The 16,895-nt window shown below is 37.2% G+C and overlaps 1 protein-coding gene across 2 annotated transcripts; it reads left to right on the top strand.

Moving 5' to 3' along the window:
* The first annotated feature begins 8,192 nt into the window (after positions 1–8,192).
* On the top strand, positions 8,193–13,517 carry TSHB (thyroid stimulating hormone subunit beta). 2 transcript variants are annotated; one of them, XM_006058672.2, is made up of 3 exons: positions 8,193–8,299; positions 12,576–12,738; positions 13,180–13,517. In XM_006058672.2, exons 1-3 carry the CDS (start codon positions 8,241–8,243, stop codon positions 13,432–13,434), a joined length of 477 nt encoding a protein of 158 aa, XP_006058734.2. In that variant the 5' UTR covers positions 8,193–8,240; the 3' UTR covers positions 13,435–13,517.
* The last annotated feature ends 3,378 nt before the right edge of the window (positions 13,518–16,895 follow it).

Here is a 16,895-nt window from a genome sequence, read left to right as displayed (position 1 = left end):
TTTTATTTTATTACTACACAGGCTAGTATTTTTAGTACTACATTGTATACTCCCATGGTGAGAGAGGACATCCTTGCCTTTTCCCCAGTTATTTCACCTTAAGTATGATACTGTGGTATTGGAGAAGACTCTTGAGAGTCCCTAGGACTGCAAGGAGATCCAACCAGTCCATCCTAAAGGAGATCAGTCCTAGGTGTTCATTGGAAGGACTGATGCTGAAGCTGAAACTCCAATACTCTGGCCACCTGACGCGAAGAGCTGACTCATTTGAAAAGACCCTGATGCTGGGAAAGATTGAGGGCAGAAGGAGAAGGGGACAACAGAGGATGAGATGGTTGGATGGCATCACTGACTCGATGGACATGGGTTTGGGTGGACTCCGGGAGTTGGTGATGGACAGGGAGGCCTGGCATGCTGCAGTTCATGGGGTCGCAAAGAGTCAGACACAACTGAGCGACTGAACTGAACTGATGATGTTATCAATAGATATCTTTTAGCATGTTGAATAAGTTCATCATATTACTAGAGTTACATTAATTGACTTTTAAGTGTTAAACCAACTTTGTATTCCTGGTATAAATCTCACTTGGTCATGACATATTATCCTTTTTTATATGTTATTGAATTTGATTTCTAAAATTCTTGTGAAGAATTTTTGCATCTTGACATTGTTAGTATTGTTTGTGTTATTTTTAGATTCCACATGTAAGTTATATCATATTTTTTCTTTTTATAGGTCCATCTATGTTGCTGCAAATGGCAATATTTCTTTATTATAGCTGAATACACATTTCAAAATGAACAGTTCTGTGGCATTTAATATATTCACAGTGTTGTGCAAGCATTATCTTTATCTAGTTCCAAATCACTTAATTACCCTCTAAGCTGTTAGTCCCCATTTTCCACTCACCCAGCCCCTAGTAGCCACCAGTCTGCTTTCTATCTCTTTGAATTTACCTATTCTGTATATTTCAAATATGTAGAATCATGTCATATGTGATTTTTTGTGTGTCTAGCTTCTTTCACTTCAATTATTTTTTACACATGTGTATGAAAACGAAGATCATGGCATCCCGTCCCACCACTTCATGGGAAATAGATGGGGAAACAGTGGAAACAGTGTCAGACTTTATTTTTCTGGGCTCCAAAATCACTACAGATGGTGACTGCAGCCATGAAATTAAAAGACACTTACTCCTTGGAAGGAAAGTTATGACCAACCTAGATAGCATATTCAAAAGCAGAGACATTACTTTGCCAACAAAGGTTCGTCTAGTCAAGGCTATGGTTTTTCCTGTGGTCATGTATGGATGTGAGAGTTGGACTGTGAAGAAGGCTGAGTGCTGAAGAATTGATGCTTTTGAACTGTGGTGTTGGAGAAGACTCTTGGAGGCCCTTGGACTGCAAGGAGATCCAACCAGTCCATTCTGAAGGAGATCAGCCCTGGGATTTCTTTGGAAGGAATGATGCTGAAGCTGAAACTCCAGTACTTTGGCCACCTCATGCGAAGAGTTGACTCATTGGAAAAGACTCTGATGCTGGGAGGGATTGGGGACAGGAGGAGAAGGGGACGACAGAGGATGAGATGGCTGGATGGCATCACTGACTCGATGGACATGAATCTGAGTGAACTCCGGGAGTTGGTGATGGACAGGGAGGCCTGGCGTGCTGCAATTCATGGGGTCGCAAAGAGTCGGACACGACTGAGCGACTGATCTGATCTGAGTGAAGAAAGTTAACTATATTATTAGTTTATTTTCCTTAGCTACCACAGATTAATTTGCTAACAATCTTTTATTGATTTTGACAGATAACAATACTATGAACTCCTTTTAAAGAAAAAGGTCTACTAAACAAAGATGAGAGAAGTTAAAATACTTTTTGGTGAAATTCATAACATATTGTTGATTAGTTGCTGAGAAGTGGTTACACGTGTTATTGTGAGTACAGTTAATACTGCTCATATTATTCAGCCAGAGAAATAATATCTAATTACCAAGAGGTTATATAAAGTAACAAAAATAGAATGAAATATATTATACTAAGGGTTAGAGAAATAAGTTTTGATATATAGGAAAGAAAAATTGATACTAATCTGACTATATGACACTACAAATTTTATTACAGAAAACATTAGCAATTCCTATTAACATTTATAGATGACCTTAATTTTAAAAATGTTTTCAAATGGATGGAACAAGTTTGCATAAATTCATATAAATCTGACATGTTAGAGGCTTTAACTGGTTACCAAAAGAGAACAGCAAATTGACGTAATTTTTATACATATTAAATCAAAATTGTCTTTTCACTTTGGAGCTCCAAGATAATAACATGATCAATATGCCCATTAGGTCCAGCTCTACTTGCTATCAATTATCTGTATTGTTTAAGAAAAGAGCATTAAAAGGAGTTTAATAAACAAATTTTGTTTCAAATTGTAGGCTATTGTAATTTGACGCTTATAGATAACTCAGAGGTTCAGATGAATAAACTGATGTTTAAAAAAGTATCTGTTGCATAGGATTTTAGAATTTTATGGAACTGGAGCACATTGCAAGGTAGAAAAGCACCTACTCTTTGAGGAGGGGAAAGTATTAGTAACTCTGATCCATATTCCAATGTCACTGCTCTGTTAAACTAATTGTGAATGGCTTTTTTTTTTTTTTTTCACCTTTGAAAGTGAGTTAAAATTTTTTTTTTTTTTAATTTTAATGTAATAAAAAAGATATTAGGAAACTTGGACTTTAGCCTGGCTTTTCCTGTAACTATCTATAGAACATCGAAGCAGTTAATAACCTCTCTATGCACCAAATTATACATTCTGAGATTAGCATCTATATGTTCATTTATGCATTCAATAAATATTTATTGAACATATCGTATAGACAATAGGCTGGTTTGAACTCCGAGGATACAGTGATGACCATGACAGATAAGCCCTTCCATTTATGGTGCTTATATTCTATTTGGAAAGGGAGAAACAGAGAAAAACATGTAAGCAAATAAAATAATATCAGAAGCTTATAAATGCTATGAAGAAAGTATTAGAGGGTAGAATAAAAAGTGATAGGGCTAGTGTGAGACAGTAAATTTGGTTGTCAAGGAAACCTTTTCTGGGGAAATAATGAAGCCATTTGGAGATATGGTGAAAGAGCTCTTCATAATGAGCAAACAGCAAATGGAAAGCCCTGTTGCAAGAAAAGTTTACAATGTTCAAAAGAGTATAGTAAAAGGAAGAGTTAAAAAGTAATACAACATGTATCCAGATAAGTAGGCACAGACTATTTCTATCTACTGGAATTTTAAAAACAGCTCTGTTGGGGGTATGACTGACATGCAATTAACTGTTAGTCGCTCAGTCATGTCTGACTCTTTGGGACCCCATGGCCTGTAATCTGCCAGGTTCCTCTGTCCATAGAACTCTGTAGGCAAGAGTACTGGAGTAGGTAGCCATTCCCTTCTCCAGGGGATCTTCCTGACCCAGGGACCGAATCCATGTCTCCTGTGTCTCCTGCATTGCAGGCAGTTTTGTTCCAGCAGGTAAAGAATTGCCTGCAATGTAGGAGACACAGGAGACATGAGTTTGGTCCCTGGGTCAGGAAGATCCCTTGGAGAAGGGAATGGCAACCCATTCCAGTATTCTTGCCTGAAAAATCTCATGGACAGAGGAGCCTGGTGGGCTACAGTCCAAAGAGTTGCAAAGAGGTGGACAGGACTGAGCATGAGCAAGGTGAACATTGCAGCAATCTGTAAATTATGGGCTTTCCCTGGTGGCTCAGATGGTAAAGAATCTATCTGCATTGCAGGAGATCCGGGTTCAATTCCTGGGTCAGAAAGATCCCCTGGAGGAGGAAATGGCAATCCATTCCAATATTCTTGCCCAGAGAATTCCATGAACAGAGGAGCCTGGCGGGCTACACAGTCACAGTCCATGGGGTGGCAAAGAATCGGACAAGACTGAATGACTAACACTTAAATGACATATAATTAACTGCATGTATTAGATTTTTAGGGCTGTTATAAAAAAGCATGACAATGGAATGGCTTAAACATCAAAAATTTCTTGTCTCATAGTTCTAGGGGTTAGAAGTCCAAGGTAAAATATTGGTAGGGTAGGGTCATGCCACTCCAAAGGTGCTGGGAAGGGATCTGTTCTAGGCCGATCTCCTAGTTTCTGGTAGTTCCTTGTGGCAAGGAACTTTAATCATCACATTGCATTCTCCCTGCTCCTATGTCTGTGTCCAAATTTCCCCGTTTTATAAGGATACCAAATGATGTTCTTTTAGAGACCTAACTCACTTCATCTTAACTAATTTCATCTGCAATGCTCTATTTCCCAAATAAGGTCACATTCAGAGTTACTAGGGGTTGGCACTTCAGTGTATGAATTTTGGGGGTACAGAACATAATGGTGCATATGTTTGAAGAGTACAATTTGATAGGGTTTGGCAAATGTATATCCTGTGAAATCATCATAATCAAGAAAAACATATTACCCCTAAAAATTTCCTGTGCCCCTTTGTCATCCCAGTCTTCTCTTCTTCCTTGTCTTTCCCCATCCCCATATAATCACTAACTGGCTTTTGCTCTAATGATTAATTTGTATTTTATAGAATTTTATATAAACGATCATATGGCATGCACTTTTTTTGGTCTAGCTTTTTCACATAGAATAATATTTTTATTGAGGTAACAGTTTATAACATTATATGCTTCATGTGTACAGCTTTATAATTCAGCTTCTGAATAGACAACAGTGTGCTCACTACCAAGAGGCTAGTTTCTATCCATCACCATACAATTGACCCCCTTTACCCATTTTGCCTTCTCACCAACCTTCTTTCTCCTCTGGTAGCCACCAATCTGTCCTCTGTATCTATTTGTTTGTTTTTGTTCCTTTTGATTTTTAAAAATATTCCACATATGATTGAAATCATACATTATTTGTCTTTCTCCACCTGACTTATTTCACTTAGCTTAATACCCTCAAGGTACATCCATGTTGTTGCAAATGGCAAGATTTCATCTTTTTATGACTGAGTAGTTTTTCATCTTCTTTATGTATTCATCCACTCATAGACACTTTAGTTTGTTTCCATATCTTAGCTATTGTGAATAATGCTGCCATGAACATAAGGGTGCATATATCTTTTTGAATTAGTATCTTTGCTTCCGAGATCAGACGAGATCGTGCGCCTTCAGGCCGATACGGCCGGAGACTGAATTAGTATCTTTGTACTCTTCAGATAAATACCCAGAAGTGAAATATATGGATCATGTAGTTGTATTCTTAATTTTTTGAGGAATTAACCATATTGTTTTTCATAGTGGCTGTACAAGTTTACCTTTCTACCAAGTGTATGAGGGCTCCCTTTCCTCCACATACTCTCCAAGACTTGTAATTTTTTTCTGTATTCCATAATAGCCATTCTGATGGGTATGAGGTGCTAACTCAGTGGTTCTGATTTGCATTTACCTATTAATAAGTGATGCTGGGCATGTTTTCATGTGTCTGTTGGCCATCTGTAATATCTATCCAGGTTCTGTGCTTATATTTTAATTGGGTTGTTTGTTTTTTCGATGTTGATTTGTATGAGTTCTTTATATTTCTTGGATACTAACTCCTCATCAGATATATGATTTGCAAGTATCTTCTACCATTTGATAAGTTGTCTTTTAGTTTTGTTGATGGTTTCTTCTTTGATGTGAAGAAGCTTTTTAGTTTGATGTAGCATTGTTTATTTATTTTTGCTTTTGTTTTCCTTGTCTGAGGAGACATATCCAGAAAGATATTGCTAAGACCAATGTCAAAGAGTATACTGCCTGTATTTTCTCCTAGAGCTTTTATAGTTTAAGGTCTTAAATCCAAGCCTTTAATCCATTTTGGATTTGTTTTTGTGTATGCTATAAGATAATGGTCCATTGAACTGTTGGCATATTGCTTTTGTTACAGTGAGGCAAACGGGTTAAAGAGGTAAAACTGAGTTATGGCTGTGGAATGCAGAAAAGTGTATGTTGGTTCCAAAGATTCAGTAATTATTTATTCAGGTACTCCCTCAGCCTTTTATGCATTCAACAAACATGTACTAGGTGCTGTAGCTAAATATTTTTAACTAAATAAATGTTGAGTTATTATAAATTGTGATTGTTGCTTAGTCACTAAGTCACATCCAACTCTTTTGCATCCCCATGGACTGTAGCCTACCAGTTTCCTATGTTCATGGGATTTTTCAGGCAAGAATACTGGAGTGGGTTGCCATTTCCTTCTCCAGGGGCTCTTCCTGACCCAGAGACTGAGCCTGCATTGGCAGGCAGATTCTTTACCAGAGTCACCTGGGAAGCCCTTAGTGCCAGGTTGGATCACTCACAAGGTGGATCAAGATTGTTGGGAGAAATGTCAACAAATTCACATATGCAGATGATACTACTCTAATGGCAGAAAGGGAAGAGGACCTAAAGAGCCTCTTGATGAGGGCAAAAGAGGAGAGTGAAAAAGTTGGCTTGAAACTCAATATTAAAAAAACTAAGACCATGGCATTCAGTCCCATCATTTAATGGCAAATAGAAGGGGAAAAAATGGAAACAGTGAGAGACTTTATTTTCTTAGGTGCCAAAATCACTGCAGATGGTGACTACAGCCATGAAATTAAAAGACACTTGCTCCTTGGAAGGAAAGCTACGGCAAACCTAGACATATTAAAAAGCAGAGATATCACTTTGCCAACAAAAGTACATATAGTCAAAGCTATGGTTTTTCTAGTAGTCATGTACAGATGTGAAGTTGGACCATAAAGAAGGCTGAGCACCAAAGAACTGATGCTTTCAAATTTTGGTGTTGGAGAAGACTATAGAGTCCCATGGATTGCAAGATCAAACTGGTCAATTCTAAAGGAAATCAACCCTGAATATTCATTGAAAGGACTGATGCTGAAGCTGAATCTACAATATTTGGCCACCTGATGTAAAGAGCTGACTCATTTGAAAAGACCCTGATGCTTGGAAAGATTGAAAGCAAAAGGAGAAGAGGGCAGCAGAGAATGATATGGTTAAACAGCATCATTGACTCAATGGATATGAATTTGAACAAACTCTGAGAGATAATGGAGGACAGGGGAGCCTGACGTGCTGCAGTCCACGGGGTGGCAAAGAGTTGGACACGACTTAGTGACTATACCACCACCACAACAATAACAGCAACAACTATTTATTGAGCATTTATTATATGCCAGGCACTGTGTTAAGTGCTTTACACAAACACTGATACTACCTTCAAACAGGCAAAGAAACGGAAGTAAAAGAGAGCTCAAGCATGCTAATATCATATAGCTAGTAAATGACAGAACTAGGATTTGAGCTCAATCAGTTTGAGATCTCAAAATATTTGGCCATTTACTTAAATACTATTGTTTCCCACATGTAAATTTTATTTACTAAGTTTTAAATTCAAAGAAAAAACAATTAAGTTATTTTGAACTATTTTAATCAGCAAGTTTTAATCAGCAAGATATGAACCAATTGTCCTGGATTGCCATAAAGAAGTTACCTTTGCTTTATAGATGAGCAATAATTTTATATATCTCTAAATGAGCATTTAGATAAAATTTGGGGCACTCAAATTTCCCCAAAATTTTCATTCCCAAGACTGCTGCTGCTGCTGCTAAGTCACTTCAGTCGTGTCCGACTCTGTGTGACCCCATAGATGGCAGCCCACCAGCCTCCCCCATCCCTGGGATTCTCCAGGCAAGAACACTGGAGTGGGTTGCCATTTCCTTCTCCAGTGCATGAAAGTGAAAAGTCAAAGTGAAGTCGCTCAGTCGTGTCCGACTCTTTGCGACCCCATGGACTGCAGCCTACCAGGCTCCTCTGTCCATAGGATTTTCCAGGCAAGAGTACTGGAGTGGGGTGCCATCGCCTTTTCCCAAGACTGACATAGACTATATTAAGGGTTTTGTTTTTTTTTTTGAATTTGTTTTTTCTCCTTCTGTGTTTATATTTTTAAATATTAATAAAGGATGTATTTACAAGAGTAATTTTATTTTGAAATAGGAGAAAAGGAAAATTCATGCTACAATAATGTCAGAGTTTCCAGAGGAAGATGTGAAGTTGTTTGTCTAAACACATTTTATTTGAGATTCAGTATGAATTTTCAATAGGTGGTTTTCAGATAAGAAAGCAGTAATTCAAATGTGATTATATAAACAAGAGGATCAGAGAGGAATTATCCTGAAGGGTATAAAATGAACCAAGAGCTTTTAGTCTGGGTCATTACAACATCAGCTCACCAATGCAAACTAAGGTAGGTGTCTACCCTGAGAAGGCTTTGTGAAATGAAATGTTGCTATTGCAAATTATTCTTATTTTCATCATTTTAGCAGGTATTTAAAAATGGCAAATGCTGAGTGATAATTTGCTTTGATAAGCTCTAGAAATCCTAATTACTGCTTCAAAATTGTTCAATGGTGGGTGAAGATGAATAAATTACATATGTAAGGATAAGAAAATTTTCTACTGACTTCAACACAGAGGAAAAATTGGTCAGTTCCCTAATGAAGGCTGATTGCTATTCATGGCCTTCCCTTACTGTTTACATTTGATTTAAATGTTTTAATCAACTGAATAATCTATGTATTAAATCCTGTCAATTACTAATGATTATTTTTGATGATAATGTGCTTCTGAGAAAACTTGGAGTAAATTCAGTTTGGGGTACTTGTGGAGGTAATTTACTCTGTATTATTTTAGTTATAGCTAACCTGCCTTGGATAGTGTCCAAAGCACATACATACCTTTTGGTACATTTTGCTCTCTAGAAAAATATATTGCTTTAGCGTAGTTCCTGGATTGTTCACAGGGTGGGCAATTGATTCTTTTCATAGCACAGTAAGGGATTTGAAGAGAAAAGATTGGTGAAAGAAACTAGAACAATAGAGAGAAATGTGCTTAGAATAAAGGTAGTAAGAACAAAAAAATGAGAGAAAATGTTGGGTAGGGGACAAAGCAAAGAGGATATCTTGGAATCAGGAAAAATGTTGCAAGTGTAGATGTACATGATCATGGCACTGAAAAGGGCATCTCATAATTTGTGCCTGAAATCATGCCTCTGTGTTTAGGTGCTCAATAAATCATTTATGAATAATTTTAAAAGAGGCGATTAAGTTGCAGAGGTTGAGAATCCAGGTGACGATACAGGAGAAATTGTGGCAGGTCTTATAAGAAGATATTACCTAACACTGATTTATATACTGAATGTTATATAGTTACATAGTCTTCTGTAGCATTCCAAGTGCTTCACATGTATTGTTTTATTCTTATTATGATTTTAGGAAGGAGTATATGGAAAAATGAAAGCACAGATTTCTTAATTTCTTAGTTACACACAATTGCAATAAAATCTGGAAGCATAATTTTAGATCACTATTAGACCAGGGACCTGACACTAATTTATCACATAGAATCATACTGTGTTTGTGCTGAAAAGTCCTTCCTTATCATCTTCTGGGTCTCAGTGTTTTTTTACAGCTGAAGAAATTAAGGCCCAGAAAAATTCTTTGGGTGAAGTTTTACTATTTGCAATAAAGGAGAAAGAATAATTCTTACTTTATTTACTGTTATATAGCAAAGATGATTCAGCACTTTTAATTTTTCTTTTGTTAGCTTGGAGTTTTACATTTAAAAGAGGAACTTCAGAACAATTTAGAGTGTCCATAATGGATATGAGAACAATGAGTAAAAGTTCCAAGACTGTTTTTTTAAAATTCTACAGTTTCAAAAAGGATCAGATGTACTTGTCTCTTTCTGCTTTGCAGATGGGGAAATTAGGCCAGACAGATTCAATATTTTAGTTGATTTCTCATAGATCTATGGGAGATCTTGAAATCTGTTCCTTACCTTCAGAACCAATATTCTCATCACTAGGTTAGCACATATCTATTTTATATAGATCGTACGCCTAAAAGTTAAAATACGTGAAATTAATTATTTCCAATGGCAAAAATCCAGTGGTTGGCTGGCTAAATGGGCAAGAACTGTATGATCATGGTGTGTGAGTATTTTATGTCATTTACTCAGTCAATATTTTTACGATCCTTCAGAGGATTCTCTAAGTCTGTGGCTGTAAAATAATGGAACCAACTCTACCATAGAGGGAGCTCACATTTGTGAAGCACTGAGAAAATCAGACTCTATGAGCAAGGAATTCTTGTAATTTTGCTCTTGTGCTTTTGCCCTGTTCTTTTGCTGTACACAATTTCTGTAATTTTGTTTCTTGGTATTTCATACCAAGAATATGCAAATTTTATTTGAAAGTATTTACCAGAAAACCCTTTTTAATGGGTGAGTTCACTTCCTTGTCCATATAGAAAAAGTCTTTGATTATTGTGGTGTCAGAGTCATAGTTTCAAGTGTCTGAGCACTTAAAACACTAACTACTTTTTGTAAACATTTGTTCTTATTTATCTTGAGTGGATATCTAGGAGTAGAATTGCTGGGTCATCAGTTAAGTATATGTGTAATTTTATAAGAAACTGTCAAACTGATTTTCAAAATATTTTTATGTATCATTTTACCATCCCACCAATAGCATATGAAGGTTCTATTTATTCAAAATCATCACCAACACGTGGTGTTACCAGTTAAACAATAGGTATTTTTCTTAATTAGTGTTCATAGTTATCTCTTTCACTAGACTAGCCCTTGAGGTCAAAGACTATAACATCCATTTTATATCTCTCAGTGCCTAGTTAAAATGCTCAATATATATTTGTCTAATTCATCTGTGGTTCTCATTCTGCAAATAGGAGACTGGTTGGAATAGCCACTAATCTCTGGAAGTTGACATTTAAAATACCTGTTAGCTTGTCGAATGTGGTTTCATTTTTTTCTTATGAGTTAATTAAAGACAAAAATTCTTTAGCTTGTTAACTGAGGCTGAGTCCATGAGATTTCAATTAATGGAAGTTTTAGTGTATGCAGTTTAAAGATGCTATTGGAATATAATTGATAGATTTGAGGAAAAATTGAGAAAAACCTTGATACACTCTTCTTGATTGAATGAAAGTGAAAGTGAAGTTACTCAGTCGCATCCGACTCTTTGCGATCCCATGGACTGTAGCCTACCAGGCTCCTCCGTCCATGGGATTTTCCAGGCAAGAATACTGGAGTGGGTTGCCATTTTCTTCTCCAGGAGATCTTCCCGACTCAGGGATTGAACCTGGGTCTCCTACATCTGAGCCACCGGTGAAGTCATTCCACTATAGTTTGGCCCCAGATTGAATAACAATGTTTGATGAATTATAATTTATTTAATAAAATAATAAAACAAGTTTGTGTTCAAAGCTATTCCATGAAGATATGTATTTTCTTTTCTGACTATGATCCTTGAGAAGGTAAAGAATCCAAATATGCCAAGCCAACTGTATGGTATTTATAAGATGAAAAAAATCTTCTTAATCTTTGACGTGATCAACTTATATCCCAAAGTCTCAAACTTGATTATCCCCTGTCAGTGGCAAAACTGTCATAACATTATCCAGCTCATTACAATGACCAGTTGATAGTGAACACACTCTTCATCAGGGGGCTCTCATTATTTAGGGCCTGAAATCATACCTCTTTGTTTAGGTGCTCAATGAATCATTTATGAATGATTTTAAAAGAGGCAATTAAGTTGCAGAGGTTGAGAATCCTCTGATGTCTTCCATGCAGCCAAAACTTATTTTACTTTCCTGGCTAACCTACAGTGGGCCTGTCATCCTTGATTGTGTTACTCTCATTGTGTCAACCTATATTTTTTGCCTCCATAATCTTTTTAAGATAATGAGTTCCATACAACTTCAAGTAAAATAATTTTATTTTTCCAACTTTATTTCTTTCAACTTTAAAGGAATATCCCAAGTGTTGAGAAGAGGGGTTTTTAGATTGCTGGGTTTAGCCCTGTAACACCAGTGTAATTTTAATTGACCATTTTTGGACTTTCTCTAGCCTTGTCTTTCTTGACAGACATTGGGTAGAATCATACACAAGATTATTTGCCTTGAGCTGATACTCAAGTTTGATCATTCACTTCCTTGATTTCTTTGCCCTTTCTTATTATGACCAATTTGTTGGCCTTTTAAGCTATTGAACCAAAATTTTTAGAAAAGCACGTTTCTGGGAACGCCCTTACTGAAGCCTATTAACTCACTTCTTATAATGATAAAGGCAGGTATTTTGATTGTTTCCAATGAATGAATTATTTTGTACTTAGTTGACTACATGTCCCTGCTACTTTTCTGTTGTAGTGTTTCAGGCTCGCCATTTCACTGGATCTAAGTGGCACTTGCAAGCAGGACTTTCATTCTGTGAGCTTTGTCATGATGGGGTACATGGATCATAGCCACATCTAAGTGCGCACAGAAAGGTTATTGAGAAAATTAACTATTCAAAAACACTAATATAGGGTCTAAGACAAAGTAGGGTATTCAATACATACATATATTTATACACACACACATACACATTATAGCACTTTCCAAATGTCCCTTCTGAATGTTCTAAAGGATACATGTAATATCTTAATCTTATCTTTGATTTAGCATGACTGCTATCTTCCTGATGTCTGTGATTTTTGGCCTTGCATATGGACAAGCAATGTCTTTTTGTACTCCAACTGAGTATATGATGCATGTCGAAAGGAAAGAATGTGCTTACTGCCTAACCATCAACACCACCATCTGTGCTGGATATTGTATGACACGGGTATGTAGTGCATTTCAGTTCTTTTAGCTGAAAATTAGATAAACCTAGACCCAGTCCTTTTCTATCCAGAAAGAAAATGAGATAAACCACAACCTCATTTCCAAAATCTAATGCTTGTTGGCTCTGTAGAGGTAGAGTGCACAGGTTACAGTGTATACTCAGCACAGTGGACACAGATAACTGTTTGTAACAGCTTTTTCCAAAATTTATTTAAATGGCATATTGGTCGCATGATATAAGATGAAAGAGAGGGAGTGTCACTTTTATCTCAATGGGATTTAGTGTGGATATATTAAGTTGGCATTGGGAAATGGAACTAAAGAATCCTCCTCGAGTCCTATTTATGACAAAATAATATGTTAATTAATTTTTATCTGTTTCCATTACTATCTATTTTCTAAAGTCCTATTGCATTATGCTCCTTTTAAATTCTTTCCTCAGGATGTCAACGGCAAGCTGTTTCTTCCCAAATATGCCCTGTCTCAGGATGTCTGTACATACAGAGATTTCATGTACAAGACTGCAGAAATACCAGGATGCCCACGCCATGTTACTCCTTATTTCCCCTACCCGGTAGCTATAAGCTGTAAGTGTGGCAAGTGTAATACCGACTATAGTGATTGTATACATGAGGCCATCAAAACAAACTACTGTACCAAACCTCAGAAGTCCTATGTGGTGGGATTTTCTATCTAATTTTAATAGTAATGTAATTTGCAATTTGGTTAAATGTATTTACCTGGAATAAAACTAATAAAATATTGACATATTTCACAACACCTTGTATACATTTGAGTACTATTTCATCCATATCCTACCCATTCATGCATTAGAGAGCGTAAGGGCTTCAGAAGAAAAGGGGAGTGAAAGAGCATTTCCAGCTCATATGAAGGATGATTTCCACATGAAAGGGCAGAGTGGTAAAATGAAGAACAGGGACATGAGTTACTAATGAAAGCCAGTCTTAAGTAGACTCTTTTAACAGAGGGCCATAAGGTTCGTCTTAGCCTATTAATAGAAAATGAATATGGGAAAGCTACAGAGTAGTGTTATCAGCTCCTGAAGTAACACATGGCATCAGTGTACTGGAGACACCTACTTCCAAAGGCTGAAACAAGACTAGAGCAGAGGGAAATAGTAAGGAATATGTGAAATTTGCAATATAGTACTTTATCCTGTCATTCAAATGCACAAGATAAAACTTCACCAAAACTCAGTAAACAGTATATTCTAATCTATTTAATTACTCTGGTGGGCCTACTGACTTATGAAAGCTATACTCCAAAAGCTTAGATAAGAGGCCATGATCATTTTACATGTAGAAGTCTAAATCCTTTGTAGTCTTTCATGTAATTTGAGACATTTTTCAGCAACTTGTGCTGTTTGGGCTTTTGATGTCATGAAAAACTAGTATAATTATGAAAGATTTTAGAAATAGTGGTAGAATGTGAAGGGATTTCATTGAGAGGAATCATCTTAAATTTTAACCTAAACCTTCAATATGGAAACACTGTTTTCCAGTAAATTTGCTTAGTAAGTGTTTTGTTTTTCTTTTCCTTTCTTAAGTACTCTTTCATATGAGTTTGGTTTCAAGAGCTGTGTGAAGTGACAGACCTAGTCCCCTGCAGACCTGACCTCAGAAGGATGACTAATCCTGTATTTTCCATTTCTCTCTATCCAAATTCTGGATAGAGAATTTGCCACTGGGTGAAAACCATTGTCAGCAGGGTCAGTTGTCTTTGCTATATCCCACAGTCACTGGTTGCATTAACGTGGGCATCATGTAAATACCTACAGGCTGACAGTGTCTGAGGGGATGCTAAGGCAGTGCAGATGGATTAGTACCCAAACCCATGCTCCACCGACGAGGACACAGTAGTTGTACATTTATAGGCAAAGTCAGGAATCCAAATTATTCTTACCTTAATATCTGAAGTTGATATTAGGATGAGCTCCAAATATTAATCTGGGTCTTCGGATTCTCATATTGCTTGATGACATGAACACTTAAAGCTGCAGGATTATAACATTCCCTCTGAATCTGTATATTGAATATAGATATTTGATTAATGAGTAAAAAGTCTAATGTTTAAACTTAACTGGCATTAATCACATAAGACTTTCACAGAATCTGAAAAATGTTTTTCAAGAACTTGAACTGTGGAAAGGCTATGAGGTTCAGAGAGAGCCCTTATAAATAGTCAAGCTCAGAAGACATTTTTTAAAATTAATTAATTTATTTAATTGGAGGCTAATTACTTTACAATATTGTAGTGGGTTTTGTGATACATTGACATGAATCAACCATGGGCACACATGTGTTCCCCATCCAGAACCCCCCTCCCACCTCCCTCCCCATCGCATCCCCCAGGGTCATCCCAGTGCACCAGCCCTGAGCACCCTGTCTCATACATCGAACCTGGACCAGCAATCCACTTCACATATGATAATATACACATTTCAACGCTACCCTCTCAAATCATCCCACCCTTGCCTTCTCCCACAGAGTCCAAAAGACTGTTCTTTACATCTGTGTCTCTTTTGTTGTCATATAGGGTCATCACTACCATCTTTCTAAATTCCATATATATGCATTAGTATACTATATTGGTGTTTTTCTTTCTGACTTTCTTCACTCTGTATAATAGGCTCCAGTTTCATCCACTTCATTAGAACTGATTCAAATGCATTCTTTTTAATGGCTGAGTAATTCTCCATTGTGTATACGTACCACAGCTTTCTTATCCATTTGTCTGCCAATGGACGTCTAGGTTGCTTCCATGTCCTAGCTATTGTAAACAGTGTGGTGATGAACACTGGGGTACATGTGTCTCTTTCAATTCTGATTTCCTCAGTGTGTATGCCCAGCAGTGGGATTGCTGGGTTGTATGGCAGTTCTATTTCCAGTTTTTTAAGGAATCTCCACACTGTTCTCCATAGTGGCTGTACTAGTTTGCATTCCCACCGATAGTGTAAGAGGGCTTCTTTTTCTCTACACCTTTTCCAACATTTATTGTTTGTAGACTTTTTGATAGCAGCCATTTTGACTTGCATGAGATGGTACCTCATTGTGGTTTTGATTTGCATTTCACTGATAATGACAAAAAAGATCTTACCACCCAGCTAATCATGATGGTGTGATCACTGACCTAGAGCCAGACATCCTGGAATATGAAGTCAAGTGGGCCTTAGAAAGCATCACTATGAACAAAGATAGTGGAGGTGATGGAATTCCAGTTGAGCTATCTCAAATCCTGAAAGATGATGCTGTAAAAGTGCTGCACTCAATATGCCAGCAAATTTGGAAAACTCAGCAGTGGCCACAGGACTGGAAAAGGTCAGTTTTCATTCCAATCCCAAAGAAAGGCAATGCCAACGAATGCTCAGACTACCGTACAATTGCACTCATCTCACATGCTAGTAAAGTAATGCTCAAAATTCCCCAAGCCAGGCTTCAGCAATATGTGAACTGTGAACTTCCTGATGTTCAAGCTGGTTTTAGAAAAGGCAGAGGAACCAGAGATCAAATTGCCAACATCCGCTGGATCATGGAAAAAGCAAGAGAGTTCCAGAAAAACAACTATTTCTGGTTTATTGACTATGCCAAAGCCTTTGACTGCGTGGATCACAACAAACTGTGGAAAATTCTGAAAGAAATGGGAATACCAGACCACCTGACCTGCCTCTTGAGAAACCTGTATGCAGGTCAGGAAGCAACAGTTAGAACCAGACATGGAACAACAGACTGGTTCCAAATAGGAGAAGGAGTACATCAAGGCTGTATATTATCACCCTGCTTATTTAACTTCTATGCAGAGTACATCATGAGAAATGCTGGACTGGAAGAAACACAAGCTGGAATCAAGATTGCCAGGAGAAATATCAATAACCTCAGATATGCAGATGACACCACCCTTATGGCAGAAAGTGAAGAGGAACTCAAAAGCCTCTTGATGAAAGTTAAAGTGCAGAGTGAAAAAGTTGGCTTAAAGCTCAACATTCAGAAAACAAAGATCATGGCATCCGGTCCCATCACTTCATGGGAAATAGATAGGGAAACAGTGGAAACAGTGTCAGACTTTATTTTTTGGGGCTCCAAAATCACTGCAGATGGTGACTGCAGCCATGAAATTAAAAGACACTTACTCCTTGGAAGG

This window comes from Bubalus bubalis, chromosome 6 (genome assembly GCF_019923935.1).
Source record: "Bubalus bubalis isolate 160015118507 breed Murrah chromosome 6, NDDB_SH_1, whole genome shotgun sequence".
Taxonomy (NCBI): Eukaryota; Metazoa; Chordata; class Mammalia; order Artiodactyla; family Bovidae; genus Bubalus; species Bubalus bubalis.
Note: the sequence above shows the minus strand (reverse complement) of the source record. Positions and strands in the feature narration are given on the sequence as shown.